Consider the following 24,476-nt stretch of genomic DNA (forward strand, 5'->3'; position numbering starts at 1 on the left):
GTAGGGAAGAGGGAGGGGTTTAGCCCCCTGTGGGAGATCTTTTGAGTTTATATGGACAACCTTTGCTAGAAGCAGGATGTTGCCTGCCCGGATTCCCGTTTTACCTGTGGCAGGTTGGGGTTACGTCTGCCTTGCGTCAGGGTGACTGCAGCTGTCTTATGTTGTCCTACTACTGTTTTATGGAGAGCGTAAATTATTCCGAGAGATTTGCTGTAGCTGTGTTGATCTAGAGACCTAGGCGGACAAAACTCTTGGGGTAGAGGCAATAACTTATTACACCAACTGGATGGGTATATGGTATAAGTATACAGGTAACCCCCGCTTAACGCTATTTCACTAACACTCATATTCAATTGCTACCTGCTTCCACTTAGCGCCCACCGAGTTTTGTTATAACGCTCCCAGTCGCCATCTTGGATCATCAGATCCTTTCGATTTCACTCAACGCACCGTTTTTCAGGAACAAATTAAGAAAGCTAAGTGGGGGTTGCCTATAGATAGGTATAGATATGTCTATTTTTTTGCCATTATCTAGTTAGCATAATAAAAGATATCTAGTAAGATCTGATGAACATTAATCTAATAAAAGGTACCTAACAAAATCGAGTATCTAATAAATATCAGTCGAATAAAAGCCCTCTAATAAAATCGAGTATCTAATAAGCGCTGCCCGAGGCAGAGGTTGGGCGAGCTGACCCCGGCCCTAATTTCTGACCCGGGCTCGGCACGGCCACCCCGGGGGAAGGGGACAGAGGAGCAGCTCACGGGGCAGAGGGCACACGACGGGCTTTGCCTGCAGCACAAGTGAGCTGGTCACGTGAGCGGCTCCATCCCAGTCACTGACCGCGTCAGTATGACACAAGCCGTGACTAAATACAGCCCCCGCTGACGTCAGCAGGCGGCGGCCCTTCCGCCCGCCGCCCCCCGGGGAGCGCCGCCCGCGGCCAATGGGCGCGGCGGGGGGCGGGGCGGAGGCGCGGGGTGGGCGGGGCGTGGCGGCGGCTGCGCGCTGGCGGCGATGGCCGGGACGTCAGCAGCAGGATGGCTGTAGCTGTGGCTGTGGCTGTGGCTGTGGCTGGAGCTGCGGCGGCAGCGGGCGGCGGTGGCGGCGGGGCGGCCGTGGCAGGAGCGGGGCGAGGGGGCGCGTAAGATGGCGGCGCTGCGGGAGGGTGGCCGGTACGGCGTGTCCTGCGGAGGAGCCGCGCAGGGCAACATCACGGTGCTGCACGTCAAGCTGACCGAGACCGCCGTCCGCGCGCTGGAGAGCTACCAGGGCAGCAAGGTCAGCGCCTCTCCCGTCCTGCCCGGTCCCGTGGCCCCCCGCTGCCCGGGAGTCGTGCTGCAGGCGGCTGGACCCCTCGTGCTTTTTGGGGGGTCTCATCTCTCCGCCGTGCCCCTCCATGGCGCTTTCCAGGCTGGACCCCAGTGCGGGCAGCGGCTCCTTCCTGCCTGCGGAGTCTGCCCAGGGAAGCGGGAGCCCGGGGAGCCGTGCAGAGTGGCTGCCGTGTCCCGGGCAGGGGGATTGGGCCGTGCTGAGCTCCTGGCTGTATGGCAAGATCCTCACCTGCCTCCTGTCTCCGTCCCTTCCCTCCCCCCTTACTCGTTCCTCTCCCTCACATTGATTGCAGCGGGGCAAGGGGCTGGCACGGTTTCTTTTTGCCCTGGGCAGCGCAGGACCCAGGGACGGAAAGGCGCTGATGGAGCGTTTCTTTTTCTGCCTGCGCTCTCCCCAGTGCCAGCAGGCTTGGATCCAAAAGGCCAAGCGCGCTTCTCGTCACGCTTCCCAGCCGTGGACCGGGAGCTCCGAGTGGTCGCGCAGAGCCCGGGCAGAGCTGCGCAGCTGCCTGGCTGTGAGGATAACAAGCTGCCTGCTGCTTTTTGGATTGGATGGGTGCCTGGATCTGGCCACCCTTTTCCCTTGGCAACCCTTTTCCGACTAAGGGCTGACTCGGGCGGGTTTCCCAAAACTGCCCCCCAAATTGCTCCTTTCCCTGTGACTAATAGCTGCTTCTCCTTCTTGCATAATAAGCAGGTTCCTCTAAACCGGAGTGTGTGAGCGTGCTCGTCTGTCTCTGCCGCACGCTGGCATTTTTGGTTTGTTCCAACATGTTTGGCAGCTTGCTTCCGTGTTGCACTCTTGCCATTTAGCAGCATCGAGCCAGCCCTGGTCTGAGTGCTGCATAACGATACCCTGCTTTGACTTCTTTCCCCCTTTCAAACTGGCCTAGCTATGACTTACCACTGCCAGTTCTAGAGGAATTCAGACTTCGATTTGCAGCTTCTATGAAACTAGGTGGCTGTTAAATTGCCTTTATCATAGAGCAGGTCAAGGTGGGGGTTTCCTTTCTTTCAGGTGGGGAGGTGCTGTTAGGCTACGCTGATCTTTACAGCTTTAAATCTAAGCCTCGGTCAGTTCTCCCCTTCCCCCTTTGGTTCTTATGTATTATTTACAGCAGTAAGAGCTCAGATGCCAGAGGCAGCCCCAGAGAGCCCTGTCTGGGCCCAGTTAGAGCTGTCACTCATACTCTATAGACATTTAAAGGGACAGCTGTCTTTGTGCACCAGAGGATTAAAGAAAATGACTTGTAGGTCTTAAATGGAAAATTTAGGAATACTTATATGCTTTATCTAGTGTCCACCAGTCAGTAAAGTTATGGCAGCTTTTCGTTATCTCTGTGACAAAATTGGGCATTCGGGTTATCTGTAGAAAGAGTTCATAAGCTTCTCCTCCTCCCCCTTTGAAAGTCACAGCAGGTTAAGTAACTATATATATTGGCTGTAGAAGTCACTAGGAATGCCAAAAAATGGTTTAAAGCAAATGACTAAAATGCATATAACAACAGGACTTAAATCATTGATTTAAGATTTTGTTGATTATTTAATCTTCAGCGTTATGCAAAGTTAAAACCTTTAATGCATCAAATCTAATTAAAGGGGCTAATCATTCACAGTGTACTTGTGGTGGCAAAGGAAATAAGTTTACTTATTGTTAATATAACATAGCTAATATAGCTTTTCTGATTGAGTATTTAATTTTTTTTAAAGGAAATATTTCAAACATCAAGGATTTCAGATAATGCTAACTTTGGTGCACATTAATATTTTGATTTGGGATTTAATTCTAAAAGGTAAGTTTTACATTTTTCACAGTAGAAAATGTGGTGTCTATAATGTTGTAACTTGAAATTAGACACCTTTGCATACTAGAACAGATGATAACTTGGAAATTATGCTGACTGCAGTAAAACTTTCTTCACTGCAGGTAAATACATTTTTGGGTCAAGTTTAATTGCCATTGATCATATAAAACAATTATAACCCTATCTTTTTACAGTCAAAATAATGGGTTTTTTTACATTTCTGTCTTGTCCGAGAACATTATGAATAAAATATATTTAATGCCACTCCAGAAAACTCGATGTCCTATAGATCACAGAAAAATAATCAAATAAAAAAAGAAGCAATCCTTTTAAAGCCTTTAAAATACCTGCCAATTTTTTTTCTTAATGTGTGTGAATAGAATGATTGCGCTATGGAAACTGACTCCTTAGCTGCAGACTCAGCCTGATACAGCAGCAGTTGGCATGAGAGGGGGATGGAATCTGTCCCCTTTTGAACAGATGGCAAGTTAAAAAACTACAAAGCTGTTATATAAACTAATCAATTTGAATAAACAAACTTCAAGTTGGTTAAGCCACTGAAACTTGTCCCTGTTAAAAAAAAAAAAAGACTAGTTTTGAAGTGATTAAATTAAACTAAAACCTCATAGCAACTCTGACTCTTTCCCCCTCCGTCTCTCTATCCATGTCAGTTGTAGCTGACAACCCTTCTGGTTATGTAATTATTTTGGAAATGCTTTTTTAGTAGTTGATTAGAGTATCTACAGATTTCTTGGCTGGAGAGAGGGAACTATTCTCCATAATTTAACATCTAAATAGTCCTAATTATTTTCTGCAATTCACATATTATTGTGATGACTGGGGAAGGAAGAGTTCTCACTCTGGCAGCTGCTATCATCTTAGCTAGCAATTTTTTTCTTCAGTTTAACAGGTTAGCTGAGCATATACTTTAGGAATGCACTCTTTGAAATAGATAAATTATTTTTAATAGAAAAATGCATTTTATAGAAATAGACAAATAAATATTCTGTTCTGCTGTCTCTAATATTTTGTATTAATTTAAAGGTTTTCTGTGTAATATAAATAAATAATGCTCAGGGGAATATAACAGACTTGGAAGGTTGTGACAGGAGAAGGTAGGGTCAAAAATAATCTTCAAAAGCCCTATTGATCTCCTCATGATAGGAGGTGCCACCTTATCAAGCCCTAAGCATATGCTTAATTGCTTAACATTCCAATTTAAATGGTTCACATAAAAAGAGTTAGTGTGTTGTCCTAGCTGTGATGGTCCAGGAAATGTAGGGAAAGGGGTTTTTTGTTTGTTTTTTGGAGGAGAGATTGTTGGATTGATTTATGCCATTTTTTTTAGTGGACTGACTATATCATTGGGAGAGATGTTGGACAGATTTTTGGGCACAAAGCACCCTTCTTCAGCAATTCTATCCTCAAGTTCTCCACCTGTAGAAAAACCTGAAAAGAAGGGTGTTTTGTGCCCAAAAGCTTGTCCAATATCTCTCCCAAGTATAGTCAGCCTGACAAAAATATATTTTTTAAAAACCCTTTTGATTCACATGCAAAAGGCAGAAGTATTTGCTCCATATTATTACAGCTGCTAAGCCAAAGCCTGCCTTGCTTGCACAATTAATGATTTCTTAATGCAAGGATGTAGAAGTCATCTGCTGTGTTTAAAAAAAAAAAAAACAAAGAGGTCATATTTCCAAAAACTGAGTATATCACCTTAATTTATGTTGCGACAAATCCCAATCTTTCTCTTATCATTAGAGGTCCTGTCAACAATGCATCTTGGTTGGGATAAAAAAGGTAGGAGGCAGTATCAGAAACACATCCCTCAGAGGTCCTAGAATTGATGGACAGGTGCACTTTTAAGCATGCTTATAAACTCAAGAAGTCCTATTACTGTGCATAAGCTGTCTGGAAATAACCTTGTACTGGTGATAGTAAAACTGTAACTCCAGCTTTGGTAAAAGCAGTTGGAGCACTACTGTAGATAGTGTTAGGGTGACTGCTGGCATTTTTTACTGCTGTTTATGTAGGCAATTCTAATATAAAAAAGGGCTTAGTCTGTCTGTTTGTCTGTCTGTAACACTCTTAGAGCACTCTGATTGGTTACTGAAACAACCAATCAGAGTGGTCCAAGAGCGTTGTGGACAGGAGGTGGCAGCAGACCCCCCGGCCCTGCTCCTTGGAGGCGGTGGTGCATGGTGCTGGTGGAGGGGGATGACAGGGCAAGCTTCCCTCTGCCCCCCCTGCTCCTGGAAGGTGGTAGTGGCACAGGGCAGGGGGGTCAGGGTTAGCAAGCTTTCCTACCCCCCCCCCACCCCCAGGGGAATTCGCTAGTGCTACATAATGTAGCATTCTTGACAGGCAGTTGGTAGTGCTACATAATGTAGCATTATGTAGGCATGGGGTTAGGTGACATGACAGTAAAAATGCTTGAGCGCTGTTCACACTTGTATTCCATCGATGGGTGGAGCTGAGCTGTTACAGGACTTCTACGTTCAGTGAAGATTTGGGTAATCTTTGCTTACCTTGTAAAGGCAATAGGAATATTGCAGATTACTCTGGGTGTTTTTTAAAGGCAAGTCAGTGAATAAGAATGTCCCTGCCTTTAGAAAGAAAGGATGCATAGAATGCATTCCTTTAGAAAGGAAGGATGCAAGAATGATGCATTGTGGAATCATTTATTTTAAACTGATTATATAAATAAGGGCTTTCTACTTGGTGAAAACTTATTTGACCCCAATAAGGAAAAAGACTCATTGCTCTTACCCATTGGTCAGATGAGCTGGGAGAGGTCAGGTAATGACAGAACATAGCAGGAATGGAATCCAAGATTTGTGAATCTTTGTTTTACACTACTGTAAGCAAATATCAGTGAAATATACTGGCAAAGTAATGTATGTCTCGTTCCCCTCTGGGCTAGTTTGCATAGAGAAGGGCAATCTACTACTTCTACCGTTTGCTTTCTTAGCTGGAGAGAATGGTATGAAGTGTGGATCTAAAGGTTCTAGTGCTGCTGATTAAAAATGTATTGCTTTGCCTTATGAAGGACTCTGTTTTTAGTTTTAAACATCTAGGAAGTTAAACACAAAGGTTAGAAATCCAGCACTCAAAAGTTTAGAAAATCACAATTTTAGTGCATATAACAGTGTTTTTTGGGTTTTTTTATAACTATCTGCTATACATTTCCCTTGCCCCTCCCTTCCTCCTCCCCAACCCCTCCACTGCATCCCTGCATCTGTGACTGCAGGATGGACAGTGCTCTTGGGATGAGTTACCTATGTGAAGGAGGCTGCTTATATGATTGCTGTATTGTTTGTTGCAGATGTTGGGAGTTGTATAGAGACTGAGACATGGGACCGTAGGAAGAGTTGTTATGGCAGTTGAATGCTGCCCTTGAAAATGGGATTCTTTCTACCCCTACCTATGCCAGCATTCCTTTGTTATGTTAGTCAGGTCATTTAAACCATACATTTTACAGATGACCTCTGATTGTGTGTTCATTGTCTGGGGGCTAATCTGCAGAAATGCTGAGAACTTGGTTACAGCTGAAGTCAGAGGGAGCTGTGGTTGAATGCAAAGTGCTGTATAATGTTAACGACTAAAAATTCTGTTCTTAAATTGGGCATACATAATTAGCACATATCTTTTATTTTAATTTTTCTGTGCTTGAGTTCCACAACTGTAGAATAGGGATAAAACCAATCATCTTCCTGTGGTGTTTTTGAAGATAACTTCATTGTTGTCTATGTAGCAGCCTGATACAATGGCCATGAGTTCCGAGGAAAAAAGCCTATGAGGAAATTAATTTTGCCTTCAAAGTAGGATACGTATAATGCATAGTAAACAAAGCATGGGGTCACATACTGAACACAGGAAAAAAATACAATTTTGAATAGCACGTTATAAATAAGCGCTGTTTAGAAAGTGTTATGAATGACATGGGGGTCCTGTGGAAATAATATGACTAATTACAAGCCAATATCATCATTCGGACCTTTCCTGATTTCTGAGTGTGAATTTAAGTGGTTGTGATGTTCGTTCTCTCTCTTTTTTTTTTTTTTTTTTTACATAGTTTGTGGATTACTTCATTATGGTTACACTGAGTTTATGCAATTTAAATGGCTAATTAAAAAACTAGTACACTGGTTTTTTTTAATCAGGTTTTTTGATGTGTTGCTTGACTGGATAGATCACTAGAAAACTGTATGCTTAGAAGTAACTAGTTAACAGAGATGAGATCTGGATAACTTTATGGACTTTTTCAGCTTCTGTAGTCCTCTGACCTGTATCTTGCTTCCGGTAGATTTTTGCTCTAGTCTCCTGTGAGACCAGTTATGTGTGTATCAAAGTATATAAGATTTTCATTATGCACATAACTTCAAATGTGCAAATTATCAACTCTTCTTTGTTCAGTCTGTTGAGCCAACTTACTTGAAAATTGTTGGTAGATAATTAGCCTTATTCACAGGGGTGGTAGCTGGGATTTGAGTTATTTATATAGTGCCATATGTGTGTATAGAGCTTGAGACTTAAAAGGAGACTGATTCTCTGCCTAAACAATGAATAGCAAACCCAGAGGAATATAAGTGTGGTGGTCTTGTATCCCCAAAGCTAGCAGCTAAATAAGAGTGCAGAGTAGCTCCACTAAGGCATTTGTTATAGTTATATATTTGTATATTTATATAATAATATAAGATATATAAACATTTATATATAGTATATATTTACACACCTATTAGTAAAAAATGAATATTTAGATACAAAGTGAAATTTAGGGTTCAACCTTAGGTAAAATTTGACTAAATGTGTGTTTGATGCAGAAGGTGAGCTATGTTAGTGGTGATGTAACGTTGCTCCAAATACAATCCACTGAACAGTTTATGTCTTCCTACCAGTGTGGTAGTCTCTCCCCCAAGCTGAAGCCATTTCTATACTGCAAGTTTACATGCTGGCAGCACTTCCTTCCAGTGTTCCTTGTGTGCCCCTATGTGGACCAGAACTAGACCAAAATAGCAGAGGCTACATGGTACCAAAAAAGCTAGGCTAATTAGCAGTGCTAAGAATCGGTGCCAGTTAGCCTACCCTTAGCACTGTTCTAGTATACTCCTTTCGGTACAGGCAATTAATTGACCGTGCAGAGCTGCTTGGCTTGTTTCCTGGGATTGCTGCTGGGTTTGGTAATCTTGCAGTCCAAACATGCCCTGAATTATTTCTCCAGCCATCTTCCTGCACTCACACCCACAGAACTTTCTCTATTCCTGTACCTTCCCTTCCCTCCCACTCTGTTCCTTTTGCAGTTGGTCACTTGCATTTACTGCAGAGGACATGCAGCTTCTCTGCTTGACCACAGAAGCTGCTTGACCTCTCTGCTCTGCAGCATCCCTGCCAAATAAAGCTTGCCCCCTACTGTCAATTTTTGGACTTCAGGTTGCTATTCAGAAGCTGAACTTGGGTCTTTTGTTAATGTATTATGATACAAAAGAGATCAAAAAGTCATGGGGCCATAATCAGAATTTGACATTAGCCTTAGGTAAAACATTGCAGTGCAAAATTACTTTCATTTTGTATGAAGAAAAAAAGCAGCTCTATCAGAAGTGCTGTCCTTCAGATAATGTAAAGGTCCATTTAGTCATTGTTGGTTACTGTTCTGCTAGAAACTTAAAGATCCTATATGGCAGTCTCTCAAACTGAAATGGATAACCCTGGTGCCTCAGCCAGCATTCTTTCTCTGAATTGAAAACTGGCTTGTGTCAAATGCTCTGAGCTATTCTAAGAGCATAATGGCTACTGCATTAGCCTACACAGTTGCTGCATTACAATGTCTGACTCAGTGCTTTGTGAAACAGTCTGAGGCATAGAACTCTTTGCAAAGAATATCAAACTAAATTTTACATCAGAAGACCAACACTGAACTTTTATATAGAACCTCTTACATGGGAACTACTCTCAGAGAATGCTATGGATTGCTTACATCTACTCAGCCAAGAATGCTTCCTTACATTTTCTATGTTTTATTAACACATGCCAACTCTGTGCCCATTTTTCTAAAAACACCTGAGTTCTGATAGATTGGTTGGGTTTGGCTACTGTTGAGTAAGGTGGGGACAATAACTTGCAATATCTTGTGGCACCAAAATGCAAATACTTGGAGTCCACATCTGTCGCATTTCCCTATATGCACCATACACATCCCCAAATAAGACAGTGCACCTTGTTTTGTGGAAGGCAGAATTAAGAGATTTTTTTTCCCCACAGTTTTGACTTCATGGAGCAGGGAGAGGGCCTAATCTTCAGTTTACTCACCTTCCCTTGCCGGTTCAGGAAAAGCTAGTTTTAACCTTTCACAGCTGAATTGTCTGCTTTTGCCTGAGCAGGACAAAGAAGAGTGCGAATGAGCTGAAGGTTAGGTCCTGTCCCTGCTCCAATTGTGACATGAAAGGGTTAAAATGAGAGCTGCTGCTGCTGCTGAAGACTGGACTCTGCCCCTCTCCAAGCTTGTGGTGAGAGAAGGAAAAAAAGCATCAGCCATCTTAGAGTCTACAGTCTTCTGTTGGGCAAAAAATCAGTTTCCCCACTTTAAGACATGCTCTCCAATTTTGGCAGACTAATTTTTGGGGGAAATATGCATGTGGTATGCTATATCCTATTAAAAAAATCTCTTGCAGTATGTTAGGATTTTATCATACCTGTAGTTAATGAGTGCTGTAGAAATCTTAAGATAGGTAGCTTTAACCTTGATGCAGCTAGTCAAAGTAAATGCCCTATTTCCCCCTACAAGCTGGAAGTTGATGTTTCTAGTCAGTGTTTAAAAACTACTTCTGTCTCATCACTTCTAGAATCTTAGAGCATATAAGTTATGCTACTTTCATGTAAAAATGTGCCTACCTTCACAGTAAAGGCATGATAAAATACTCTTTAATTTTAACACCAGTTGCTGGGTTGTGTTAAGGACTAGGTTCTTGCTCAGTGTCTAACTTGACCTGGTAAGGTGTGGTGTGGAACTGCCTTGTTTGTATAAGCATTTCATCCTAAGTTAAAAACACCTTTATTTTTTCCTCCACTTTTGAAGATAGGACTTTTTTGCATTGGTTTTGCTCATGTTTTTGAGGGTTTAAGAAAGAAACTCAGGGTATTTTAGGTGTTTACAGGAGATATCTAAATAGTACTTAGCAAAACACATTTCTTAAGTTCTCATGATGCTGTTAAACTGAAAATTAAATTCTTGACCTTTGAAGCTTCATATGGTGCTGAATGGTGTCTTAATAAACATTTATGTATGCAAAGTAGTGCTTGGTGCAGATAATTATCTATGAGGGAGAAAATTATGGATAACTAAACTTGAAGCGTGGTATAAACAGATTTTTTTTTTTTTTTTTTGTATCGGTCTAGATTTCTTTATTGCCCTTGATTTCAAAGTGGGTCAAAAAGGAAGCTAGATGAAGCAACCAAAATGTTAGGAATATGGCTCATTTTTTCTGCTTACCATTTTGGTTGTTGTTACCAGGCTTTTAAGATGTTGCTAGATTTAATTTTTCAGGCTAGAGTTGTTATGCTGAATTTACTTTGTGTTTTGTTTTTTTGGGATTTTTTAAATACAACATAGTGGAAAGGTTAGTTTACTGTGAAAGTGAGAAAATGCAAGTCATTATATTGACTTCATGGTTTTTTTCTTGTTTTGTTTTGTTTTTTAACTGTTAGATGCAGCTTAAGTTCCATCATCATGGAAGTTTTTCGTTGGACAGGTTTTTGGCTGTGTGCAGTGTTACCAGCTTTCACAAATAGTGAGTGATATGATTCTAGCCACTGACCTAGGAATGCTTTACCTGAAATACAGGGAAGCAGTAGCTTTTTGTGATTCTGAGCCGATTCACAGAGTGGTCAGAGTGGTCTCCATTTTTCAAAGATGAAGCAGTCCCTGATGTAGCTTGGCTGACTCTAAGAACTAAAAGCCCAAACTTGGTACATACATTGAAGGACTTTCAGTTAGACATACTGGAGATAGGAAACAGAGCAGTGGAAGTGGTTAGATTAGGTATAGTATCCTGAGAGTCCAACAGTGTGGCAGCCTTGGGGGATGACTGTCAAGAAGCAAAGTTTCAAAAGATTGCATGATTGGGTGAGGATATGGAAGGCAGGTTAGGAGAGGTCAGAAAGCCTGGTTGGTGGGAAATACAATGGGTGTTGGGAAGGGTTATGCAATCATCCAAGTAACCATTTTAACTGCATAGTTCAAGACGATAAAATACTTATCTAAAACTTGGGAACACTGAAAGAATGTTAAGGTTGCAATGTTGGTTCAAATGAAGAGATTTGAGAATTAAAGTTGCAGATTTACCTTAGTTTGCCTCCTAAAATATATACACACAAGGAAGCCAGTGTTTCATTACACAGTCCCTTACTTTTTTTTTTTTTCACATGACCCCTGCCTCTTTCATTGTGGATGATGTTTATTTGCATACCACACAGTCTTCCCCCCCCCCCCAAAATAGCCATCTGAAATGTGTATGCATGCTTTAAGCAAGGAAGCTGATTTCTATGGCAGAATGGAAATGCAGTCAGCATTCAGGTGTGACTGGACCTTTTATTTCTCATTCTGCCTTCCTAAAACAAAGGTGTATGTCCTATATGAGGTATGTGGTATGTAGAAAAATATGGTAAATGAGAGGCGAGTCATTTCTTTTAAGCCTGATCATTCAGTGTATTGCTCTAGCCTTATTCTGTACAGCAGGGGTTCCCAACCTTTTTATGCTGAGAACCGGCAAACAGCGTACCGGAAGTGACTGTAGACCAGCAGTGACTGGCATACTGCGGGCAGGGAGCCAACCTTTTTTTTATACTGTGTTTAAAAAAGGGTTGTCTGCCAGTCCACAGTATGCCAATCACTTCCAGTCCGCAGTCTGCCGGTCCTCGGTCACTTCCAGTCCACAGTAGCCAACCCTTCGCAGCCCAGTACCCAGCCACAGTCTGAGGGTTGGGAAACCCTGCCCTACAGAAGTCTCCAAATCTATTATTGCAGGGGCCAGCTACCTTGTGGCCTGAAAAGATATTTGATCTGGCATGGAGACATGGGGTTTCAGTGGTATTTGGTGGCCAAGGTTTGTGCAGCAGTCACTTTTCCATGCTAGCATGGTGAGAAGCACAACAGTTTCCCATACCACTGCAGGGAAAGAAAGTGGCAGAGGCTGGGTCCTAGCACCTCCCTTTTTGCCTCTGATCCAAACTGAGTCAATCTGGCTCATAGGTTAAAAAAAAAAAAAAAGTTGCAGACTGTTGCTGTATTAAATACAAACCTAAGTTCTTCATGGGATTTTAGGTTACCATACCTTTTAGTGATTAATTTACTTTCTTCACAGCTCCTTAATCAAGTAATATTACATCTCCTGTTACAGATAGAATATCAGAAAAGTAGGGGTGGAAGGGACCTCAGGAGATGGTCTAATCCAGTCCCATGCTCAAAGCAGGTTCATTCGTTCCAGTCAAATGTGTCCTGCCTACTTTTAACTTTCAAAGGTGAAGATTCCACAACCTTTCTGGATAGTTTGTTAATCACCCTTATAGTGAGAGAGTTCTTCCTAATATCAAACCTAAATTTCCTTTGTTCAAACTTGAGACTTACTCCTTGCCCTGTCTCCTGCTACTACAGAAGATAGTCCATCACCATCTTGTTTATAACCACCCTTCAAGTATTTGAAGATTTGTGAAATCTTCCCTTAGTCTTCTCCACACTGAGAGCTGAGATGCATTTAGTCAAAGATATTCACTAATTTTATGTACAAAAATGTAAACAACTGTGTGAGGGGCTTGCTTTCTTTCTCCTTCCCAAAGAACTTCAGTATTTTATAACACACACAGTCATGGCTCCCATTTTCTTGTTTTACAGTTGTGAGTGATCAGCACTTGTTCTGTAAATCAAGCCTCCAATCTTGAGTTGGGCAGCTAAGATATAATAATTTGCAAGTAGCAACCACCTGTTAAAAGGTTATATGAATTGACCATTATCACATGGGAATTCTGGCAGAGCTGAAAAGAGAATTATGTTTTCTAAAGTAGACTCCAACTTTTTAAGCAGGTGTCATGTCACACTTGCTATACTTTTTCTAACTTTTGCATACAAGGCAGTGTTGTACAGTTAATGGTATCTTTTGCGGCACAGCTTCCATGAGTTTTCTGCAAACTGTTTGTCCTGTGCATTGAATAAGGTAGGGATGCTCTGTGATCATGAAAGAATAACTGTATCCTAATATTTTAAATATGAGAATGGTAAATTAAGATGCATCTGCATCTCCTAATTTACTTGAGTTGATTTTGGAACCTCATTGTTATTTTAAGGGGGGGGGGTTGTTCTTTAATTAAATTTGCAAGTAAAAAAGGAACAAACCCAAAACCCAAACCCGCCCCACCTTGCACAGCATGCTAATAGTGCTATGCTACATGAGTTAACAAGTTGCAGGGAGGGGAATGGCAGACAAAGTGAGTTCTATGGATATTTTCTTATAAAAGAGGAGTATTTGGCTTAGGAACCTTGATTTCAGTTCTGGTTTGGGCAGAGACATCGTTTCTAGTAGATCTGTATCCATGTGCCCAGTCCCATTATTGTGGTGCATAGACGACTTGTAAAGGACACACAGGGGAGGCACATGTCCCCCTCCCCCCACCCCAAGATACGCTGATGCCAGTTTACTGCAGGTGGTCACCACCTGTTCCCCTCTTGCCACTGCTGCAGCCGTCTGTAAGCCACTCATCAACATCGCTGCAGGTGCCTGCGGGCGGTTGCTGCTCACCTCCCACTGTGCTGGGCTCGTCTCAGCGGGCAGCGGCAATGCTGGAAGGGGGGCTACGGGTGGGGATGCAGCCACCCCAAATTGTCATCCCCCCCCAATTCCCCCCTCCCAGCACCGCCCGCCCACCCAGCACAGCCCCAATTCAAACTCTGTCTCCACCCATGCACCAGGATGAGCCAGGGCTGTGCTCAGTGGGCGGTGGTGCTGGGAGGGGGACTATGGGGGGACAGCAGCAACATTTGGGGTGGCTTCAGCCCCTCCCTGTAGCCCCCACCCAGCACTGCCGCAGCCTACCCAGAGCCTGGCGCAGCCCTGGCTCCAGCCTGCAACTGCAGCCCGCCCATCCCACCTCACGCAGATCAGGGGGGCACACACCTCTCCCTGTGCCCTCCCAGGATGCATGCAGCAGTGGGAGCCACACCCCCACAACAAGCCACAGCTCCACCCTGGAACTCACCCTGCCCCAGCTGGGCAGTGTCTGTCCCAGCCCCACTCCCTCCCTCTCTGCAGGGGGCATTGATCTACCCCCACCACACTCCTTCCCTCCCCACTCCCCATTCACCACAACAGACTTACCAGTTGGACACACCTGTATTGATAATCAGATCGGTATTGACTGATATGCCTCCTTAATTGGCTGTTGGACTCCAAATTTTCTATCGGTACACCCCTAGTAGTTATTTTGTTTAATTTACCTGTTACAGTTTTGCTGCTTAAAAATAATCCCACAGTATAGGCCATTTAAAGTAAAGTACCATTAAATGGTCTAGCAGAATTTAATTTTCTGAATTGGTGTTAATAATTGTTTGCTCCCATAGTATACCTTCTTCCTAACAGAGGGTTCTTTGTCTTATAACAGTCCTGCAATGCTATTACAAGACAAAAATTACATTTCCTTAATCTTTCTATGACAACTCTTTTTACAGTCCCAAGAATGTACTTTTTTTTCTTTCCCAATTTTTATCCAGGTTTGCTGTGGTCTATTTAAGTATCGACCTATTAAACACTTTTAAGCCTAAGGATTTAACAGAGCTTTTGAAATTCATTATTTTATGGTGTTACCCTTAATTCCATGTTAATAATATTTAAACTAAGGAACAAATTCTAGTTTCACAAACGGATATTTTCCTTCCTCTACTCCTGGTCTCCCAAATTGTTTTTGTTTCTAAATACTGTACTGTTTTCACGATAAGTCTCTGTGCCAAGTATTTTTTTTTATTTGCTTGGTTATTTATTTTGGAGTCCCTTGTTGATGATTTCAAGTAATGTATTCCTAGTAGTTTGTTGTAAATAGTATATACCAATTAATGAAAGTATGAAAGATTGTTCTTCCTTTTATGTTGAGTAGTTGCTTCTCATCATACTTCTATATTCAAGAGCAAGTAGATTCTGTAGTCAGGGCTGTCCTTGGAGGGGGGCGGCAGATGGGGGCAACCGCCCTGGCCCCGTGCTTTGAGGGGCCCACCCTGTGCACAGTGCCATACAGGCCCTGCCACCACCACCAGCTTTTGCAGGTGGTCACCACCACCACCACCCTTGCTGCCACCACTGGCTTCTGCAGGCAGTTGCCACCCCCACCCCCTGGCCCCACACAGGCTGATATGCCCCGGGTCCTGCACACCCCTAGGGACAGCTCTGTCTGTAGTTCACTTGTTCTGATTTATTTTATCCCTTGAATACTGAATTGTTGACCGTGATATGCAGTACAGTTACCTTTGCTCTGCATGTTACCCTGATTTCATAGGGAGGAACAGAGACTTAATACCTCCAAAAATCTGCTTGTATTCTTCTCTCTGGACTCATTACATTACTAAAATTGGACCCTAAATCATTCAGATTACATAGTTTGAAACGATGCTAATAGTTTTTTCGTCATTTATTATTATTTTTATTTATTATACTTGGATTGAAATAAACACAATTTGAATTATATTTTACTTTAAATACTTCAGCTCATTTAAAGTTTGAGGTCTATGAAGTATAACATCTGTCTCTGTATGAACTATACGTACTTTTGTACTGAGACTTTATTACACGGTTCAGGTTTTCATTTTTATTAATAAACTTTATTTGCCTATCGGGATTGAAATTCAAGGTTACATTTAATGCTTGTATAATCAGAAAATTGATATAATGTAGTTTTTTAGCATATATTTGTTAGTAAAAGAGAGACAGCTCAAGTGTCTGTTCAAAATATCCTGTAATGACAAATACATTTCAGGTTGATAGTACAGTAGTCTTTATAATACATTTGATAACAGTTTTTTCACAGCTTTTTTAATTTTATTTTATAGGAACTTATTTCTTCCCGACCCTCAATTCAGTTTCAAGGGCTCCAAGGGGTAAGTACTTTTGTGTCTTTAAGTTGTCAGGAAGAAATGAGTGTGTAGGGTTTGTTTTATTTTAATACATTACAAATATTAACATTTTAATTTAAAGTTTCCTTCTTTTCTAGAAGCATTCATGATCATATATGCTGTAATCTGAAATGTCCCCAGCTTTGCTGCCTAATGTGTACCTATGAGTCTAATAGTTCCTAGTGAAAAAGAATCAATTACCTTAGATTCAATTCCTTTTCTTTGAGTAACTCAAGGTACTTGGCTTGTGGTGCGTCTTCACTTCTCCTTCATATTTGGATTTGAACTTATATTGTAAGCCATCTGTTTTACCAGTAGTTAAGTGAATGCAGAAGAAATCACAAATACAGTTTACTTGAGACATCAAAGGAAGATACATTTTCTTTAGAACTTTAGACCATGGGGTTCATAAATACCTGGTCCGCCCAAAGATTCAAAAATCCCTTTTGGGAATGAAAATGTTCATTCCCATGTTCTCACCTCAGCCCCTCAGCAGCTGGGTCTGGAAGGGAGCCTGTAAAAGGATTCTTCTTTGAATCCATAAACTAAATGGAGGTTGGAGAACCAATCTTCATGAGTGAAATATTTTAGGTTTAGCATTATATATATCTTCCCTTTATAAGGAGGAAAAGTTAAAGCTTGGTCTAAGCATAAATTTTGCCACCATAAATGACAGCTAGGACTTTTGAAAAATCACATGCCCCAGTTGACATAGCTATACTGACTAAACGCAAAACCTAACGTAGACATTTTTTTTACCAAAAAAAATCTTTTTGCCAGTGTAATGTATTCTTCAAGGAAACATTACCATCTGCTGGCAAAAGAACTTCCTTGCCAAGTATAAGCCATACTCCTACTGAGGCATTTGCCGGTAGAGCTGCATCAGACAGTGCATTTAAATGTGGACTAGTAACCAACTTGTCTCAATATAACAGATCAGCTTTTTAAAAGGACAAGTACAATGGGGAGAAGAAACATTTTTATCATTATGTTGTTAAAAATAAAACTCGGTGTATTGTAGGATTCATAGTATAGTTACACTGATCACTGCTTGCAGTTTTTAAACTCTAATAAAAATTGACATTTTTTCTCCCTAAATTCCACACCTTAAATCCTCTGTTTCTATTTTTGCAGAAGTTATGTGACTATTGTTTACTTGTCTTTGTGCACCCCCTGAGATTTGTTCCTAATTAACTGCTGCGAAATAGTAGTTGGAGAGGTCTGTTACTAAATTAATGATAAACTACTACCAGTACAAGTCTATATATTTATTATGGCACTTCAGGTATTAAAAATTTGCCTCTATAAAGTTTTCTAAGATTTATAGTTTGTAAATGTCTGTCAGATAAGTTTTTACTTCACTGTGAAAAGATCAGGACAGTATTTTTGGTGGCCTCTTTCTCTTTCTCCTATGACATACAGTATGCTGGAGAAAAAACAATACTTTTGTTACTGAAACTCCCAAGAGTCATGTCACTAAACTTCTAGTGTTACACCCCTAAGGTCTTGTTTTCCGCATACAAGAGCAGTGTATGTTTTGAGCAAATTTTAAAACATTTAATACAAACTATTTTATTTTGTTTCTTTTTTTCCCCCCTAATTAACTCCTCTTTTTGGAATGAATATAATTTGTGCTGCTGTTGTTCAAGAGGATGCTTGCATTTTTGGTGTTACTGCTAAAACTACAGATTGTTTGAAAAATTTCTACTTATTATTTCAAATGTATCTTTTGGGAAGAACATTTCCAAGGGTTACCACTTGTACTACCTTGTAGAAGAGAATTTGCATTGTTCATCTCTGTCAAATTACCTTTTAAGTCAGCAGAAGCTTTGATTGCTTTGCACTTGGAATACTTCTGAAGACCAACTAATATGCCTCTACAGCATATATTTGTAATCTTTAAATTTTGTGTGCATTACATGTCAACATTCCTACCATACCTAGGCATTGTATAGCTGCAGAATGCCTGAATTCAATGCTTAGATTTTATTTCCAATGAGATGGTACCTGTAGTGGACAAAGCTAACACCTAAAGTAGTTTAAAGAAAGTAGCTCATCTGTGGCCTAATGTGTTTATTTTAAAGGGGTGGGGAGACAAAAAAGCTTGAATTTGCCTCAAGAAGAAACCCTTTTGTTGACCTTTTAAAATCTCAATAATTTCTTAATGAGTATTTTGTTATTGCTTATGACTCGAAAGTTTCCTTTATCTGACGAATCAAATTTTATTTTACTTAAAAGTTGTTACATGCAGACACTCTTGAATACGTGGTATTGTGGTAATACTGTGCATTTAGTGACAAAATACAAGTTCTTTTTAAAAATTATTACAGAAATCTGCTCACTATTCTCTCAGATTAGCTGGTGCAGACACTACACAACATTACACTGTAAAACATTACCTGTTTTACAGATGGACCCCTATGTACTAACACATGAGAAATAAATTCTATGGCAAATTCCCATGACTTCTTCAATGATTTGGCATGAATTCCATTGCTTTCTTGAAGTTTAAAAAAGTACTCATTTCAGCAAAATTCCTGTGCAGTTCAAGCTACTACAAAATTTGCAATTAAACAGGACATAACTATGGTACATTTAAGGTAAAAATTGGGAAACATTTTTAGAATTTGCTCATATTTCAGCCTCCTGTTTGCTAAAAGCAGACATGTCTACTTCCCCTACTTTGTAGTTATTGTAAAGGATTTGGGGGAAAATATTAGTGATTCAGGATGGTCTAAAGCTGCAGTGGATATAAGAAGGGAAAAGTTGATTCTTTGGGATGAGCGCCAAAAGCAGGATGAACATAATATGTACCTTCCAGCTAAATGCTAAGGCAGATGACATCTGTTTTGACATCTAGCAGGAATATGTCCACTGCCTCTAAAAGGATTTCAAATCTTTCAGCGTCTATTTGTCAGCTAGTGCTCTTCTTATTTTTAGTTGACAGCAAAAGTTATTTTGTTAACTGTGCTGTTCTTAAGATTTTAAGTCATTTTGTGTTAATGTGGTTGGTCTTTGCTTCTGTAAAGTGATGCAAAGGACAGAGATTTAATAGCATAAGAACAATCTTATTTAAAGTTATTTCTAATGTGTATAATACTCTAGAAATTAATTCCAGATGAATTAGTAATTGGTTTATCCATAGTCTGGCAGGTGAAGTGAGTCTTTATTTTGCATTTAGCCCCACTAGCTGGAAATCTTACATTTTTTTAATTTTAAAATGTCTACAGTCACCCAGATGCCATAGCAATGAGTGTCTTGAGTATTTCCAATGGCAGTGTGCTATAAAAATGGCCACATATGTCACAAGTTAACTGTTTTCTAAAGTAGCTTAGGTGCCACACCAATAACTTGCCAGTGAAAGGGATGTAGACTAATTCACTGTGTATAAATGCAAAATGTAGTGCGTACTTCATAGATACTGTAATATGGAATTGATAGTAATCTGAAAAGCTATGCAACAAAACCGAAAAATATAATTCAGCAATTTTATTAGTAGCTTTCTTCCCTTAGATAAGAAGCTGCAGGTGTGTACTTCTTAAGGCTCTTGCTTCCCTATGCATAGCCCCAACCCACCAAATTTCTGACTCAGGCAGACTATGACTGCTTTGAAGGTGTTCAGAAGCCACAGTTACTTGAAAAAGTAGAAAACAACCTCTCAATGCAGATATAGCAGAACATCCAATAATACTGAAAATGTCAAACTTGTAACAAATAAGAGGAAATAATTGTAAGTATAATTAGTCAGAAGATACTATTTGTACAAGATATTGAGGCTGAGAGCTAAGTAAGATTTGTAAGGAAAGAAGAAAAATAATTGTGTATATGGATACAAGTTTTCAGAATTTCAAAAGAAAATTTTAATATATATAATGGTGAACAGATAAACACTGGGGTATCTGGGCATAAATCAGTTCCTAACTAGTAAAAGTTTGTGGGGCTGGGGGGAGGAAAAAATGTCCCTAGGACATGGATTATTCCAAGACTGCATGATGTGGGACTTCCTTTCTTTTCCTCTGAAATATCTAGCCAACATGAAAGACAGGATATTAGGTTAAATAGACCACTGGTGGTATAATTTAGCAGTGCATGTTCTAGAGCAGACATTTACAAAGCACAAATGAAAGTAAAGGAAGAGCGAAGAGAGGTTGAGAATAACTCTAGTTGGACTGTGGTGTTCTTGCAAGCTTGTGTGTAAGCACAAATTGATGGTTCAGAGTAATATTTAATAAGAAATATCCATAATCCTACCCATATCTAACTTCCACTGTTGATTTGAAATACTTGGAAGTGATGCCACCATTGTTCTGCACTGAGTACTGTACTCCTGATTCTTGGCAGGCTTCCTCAGTACATTACTGTGCTGCAGGATGGCTAAAACAGGGATGTTTTCATTATTGGCTGTACCCTTAATATTAATGTAAATATTTTTAAATGTTTCATTTAAAAACAATTTTAATGTTTTTAAATTATTTACTCTCTTATATAATCATGGCAATACAATATTTAAGATAACTTTTTTCACCAGAGTGTAGCAACTACATATGAACCCATGATTGACAGAAGGAACAGTAGACACAGTGTCCCATCTCTGTTATAGACGGTTTCTTTAGTGAGGTGCATTTTAGCTACTGTTTAACCACAGCTATGCTTCAGGCAAACATCTGCATTGAGTTAGTAACAATAATGTCTGTATCTTTCCTGAAAAGATCTTATAAGTGGAAGATACTGGCTTGAAAAGTTAGTACTCATTTACATTTATCCAAATAAATCAACTGTCATTCTTCCTAATCTCTTTTACATAATTTGATATGTCTGGAGATTAATACAAGTATCCTTTCTTATAGTTAGATCCATTCATTTACAGAGTAATTTGGTTCGTAAGAGGCAGACCCTGCCCCCCCTCCCCCCAAGACAATTGCATTTGGCTTATATTCTTCTTCTATTTAGAAATTTGAACCTGGTATTGAAAGGTAAATGACATTTTTATCCAGAGCAGCAGTGAAAGCCAAATACCTGGCTGCTGGTTTTCAACTTCCAGTATTTAAATATTTTTGTTCTGCCTGTTAAGTCAGTAATTTAAATGTCAAACTGTTTGGTTCAGTCCATAACTTCCTTGATTCCATAGCTGAATCAAGATTGTAAACGGGTTGTAAACTGATAGTCTTGAATTGGCTTACATGCTTCCTACATCGTAATTACCATTTTTGGTAAGGTGACCTTCTTCAGCCCTAGGTTCAGAAATACCTGCTTTAGTTTCAGTTACAACTTTTTAAACAGCTTTGTCACGTATATGAAGCAAACTTAGTTGATTGTAATTAATATATATGATATGTTTTTAATAATAGTATTTATCATATAGACTTCTGAGTACTTTAGTACTGACTTCACCCAATCAGGATATCTGTAACCATATGTTCTCTTTTTAGCATGTTAAAAGGATTCTCCCTCTTATTCCTTGCTCTCATGAACAGCCTTTTTAAAAACTGAATCTAAGATTCTATCCAACTTAGTAATGTGGTAAAAGTTTTCATAACAGTGATTTTGAAGCTATTCAGATTTGACCCAGTCTCTTCTTTCCTGTCTCATTACTGGATATTTAATTGCACTATTTCCTTATACCTTAGCTGACACTCATTGAGAAGTGTATCCTCCTAAAAAGAAGCACACAGCTGCCATGGCATTATAGGTCCTGTTCAGTTTCTACTGCCACTCTCCTGGTAGAAACCACAGGTGTACAGATATTCCAGTTTTTTTTCTTCCGGAACAAAAATGGCTGTTCTGGGAGAAAAATAACTGTATTACAACCAGATAGAAATCTCTCCCAGGAGAGTTTCTCTGTAAAGAATGAACATCTGCATATTTCCCACATCTTATCTCCTCTCAGGGACCAGAAGGAGTGGATCTGCAGGGAAAGGCTCCCATGTTTTCTTACCTTGGTCTGAAGAAGGCACATGGGGAGCTGTTCACACTCCTCCTGTAGACTAGAAGAGGATGGGAGGAGCAGGTCACCAGCTGTTCACCCTCTGCTTTTCACTCTGAAGTCCCCAGAGTGAGAAGTAGGCAGGGGGCTTTGCTTGGGCACCAGGAGCTGAGCAGGAGGGCAAAGCCTCCAGCCTTCTCACAGAAGGAGGTGGGAAAAGCAGGCAGCGGGCCTTTACCCTGGAGCTCCATTTCCCCTGTGAACAGGAAGACTGGAACAGCCCATACTTTTCCCAGACTGGGAACACCCCAATCTCAGGAAGAAGTGAGAATCAAGGGAGAGGGAGCAGTTGCAGACTGAATATCCATGTTGTTTTCTCTCCCAGAATCACTTCTATTGATGGAAGTTTTCCACTACTAGAAACAAATATTAGTACATGACTATAAAGACAATATGTAATCAAAATGACTAGGACAGTGATTCTCAACCAAGGTGCTATGGCACCCTGTAGTGCCTTGAAATCTTTTCAGGGGTGCCACACAATGTTAATATTGTTAGGTGTGCAAACCTGATTCACAAGATAAATTCACAGGGCATCTTTACCTATGCTCTGAGGGTGGGGAAGAGGGTGCTTTAATTGGAGCGTCTCTCAGGAGCCTCTCTAGTTAAAGCATCCGCAGCATCATGTGTATTCAGCCTCCTGCACTTCAAAATGGTGGTAGGGGTACTTTAACTAAAGCTCATTCAACAAGCTTTACTTAAAATGCCCCCACTGCCATTTTGAAGTGTGGGGACACTGAATACACAAGACATCAAGACTTCTGGAGCGTGCTAATTAGCACATTTCAGCAGACTTGAGCCTGCTCCAGTGCATTGTAGTTACGGCACGTCAGGGCAGACATCCTGCACATCTACAGGTACCCAGAGGCTTCACATAGGAATCCATAGTGTTAAAGAAATGTTCTGACCTGATGTGGTGTTTCTGAGTTCTTTGCAACGTAACAATTGCTCTGTTGTTTTTCTGAAGTGAAAAAGCAGTGAAAACTAAGAGCTGGCATTTTCTGAAGGGTGCCTCATCCAAAAAAGGTTGAGAGCCACTCGACTAGGCAAATAGTTTAATTAAATCTTTAAGTCATTGTAATCTTTTTACATTGTTCTTGGAGGTAGCCACAATGCACAGTTGCTCCAAGGTAAGTGTTCAGTGGAACAGTCTGTGTTTTCTGCCAGCGGGGAAAGCAGTTGAAGGCATGCGTAAGTGTAAAAAGAGACTTGCCACAGCTCTGCTTTTTTTAAAGGGATTTCTACAATATGTTTAGGAGGTTAGATGTTTCAAACAGCTAGGTCACAGAGAACACAACCTGATTAAAGCCCTCTAAGAAAGAATGTCTGCTATTTTGAAGTTCATACTTTACATTGTTTTCAAAGGAAGCAGAAGAACAGCAAAACCCACACAGCTGCTTTGCAAAACAACGTTTAACACGGTTGGAACTGATACTAGCATGGCTTAATGAGCATCTTGGGGAGGATCTCCACTTTCTTCTGATCTGCCAGTGGCATACAGACCCATGTCATCTTGTAAAGTATAAATAGGAAAGAGGCAATAAACCAAAATGTGTTGCTCTATAAAATCTACTGGCAAGACAGCAACATGTAATCAAAGGCCCACTTGACCAGGACTGAGGTTGAAATAGTTGAAAGAATACTTTATATCTCTTTCCTGTCTTGTGAAGTGGTCAAAAGAGAGGAAAAGGATGAGTTTATGATGCTCAAGGGGAAACTACAGTTTACCAAGACAAAATATTTAGTTAGTAGTAGTAGAAATAAATATAAAACAGATGAAGATAAAGAAATGAAGTCTGAAGAAAGTGTGCTTGAATCCCAGAAAAATATTGCCCGGGTGGGTTTTTGATCTCCATAAGAAACTTCTAGAATTAATTATTTAAGCTACAAAACTACTTTGAGGCAGTAGAAAGAGTAAACATTTGAATGTATAAAGGCAGAGCAACCCAGCTAGGGCTGATGTAGGCTAGAAACTTAACTCTGTGCCAGGACCTTTCACTAGTTCTTTCTGGGAGTTTTCATGACAGGTAAGGTATGCATGTGACACTGGCCTCAAGGAGGACAGTACCACTCTTTTCAAATAATAATATTTCCTGCACATGTACTTGTTTACATGCCATTTCACAAATACACTTCTAGGTTATAAGCGAGTACAGGCCCAAGAGAGTTGGTGGTAAAGTTCAGTGTTTAGGTAGAAATATAAGAACTTATT

General features: G+C 40.5%; 1 protein-coding gene across 2 annotated transcripts in view; it reads left to right on the forward strand.

Annotated features, from left to right (window-relative positions):
* Positions 1 to 1,055: 1,055 nt before the first annotated feature.
* The window catches only part of ELL2 (elongation factor for RNA polymerase II 2), a 63,194-nt gene continuing 39,773 nt past the window's right edge, over positions 1,056 to 24,476 (forward strand). Inside the window, exons 1-2 of one of the 2 annotated variants that reach the window (XM_059725008.1) lie at positions 1,056 to 1,282; positions 16,219 to 16,266. In XM_059725008.1, coding sequence (XP_059580991.1) covers positions 1,151 to 1,282; positions 16,219 to 16,266 — 180 coding nt within the window. In that variant the 5' untranslated portion in view covers positions 1,056 to 1,150. The remainder of the gene's footprint in view (positions 1,283 to 16,218; positions 16,267 to 24,476) is intronic. The other variant, XM_006275592.4, reaches the window with a different exon arrangement.

The sequence above is a fragment of the Alligator mississippiensis genome, chromosome 3 (genome assembly GCF_030867095.1).
Source record: "Alligator mississippiensis isolate rAllMis1 chromosome 3, rAllMis1, whole genome shotgun sequence".
Classification (NCBI taxonomy): Eukaryota; Metazoa; Chordata; order Crocodylia; family Alligatoridae; genus Alligator; species Alligator mississippiensis.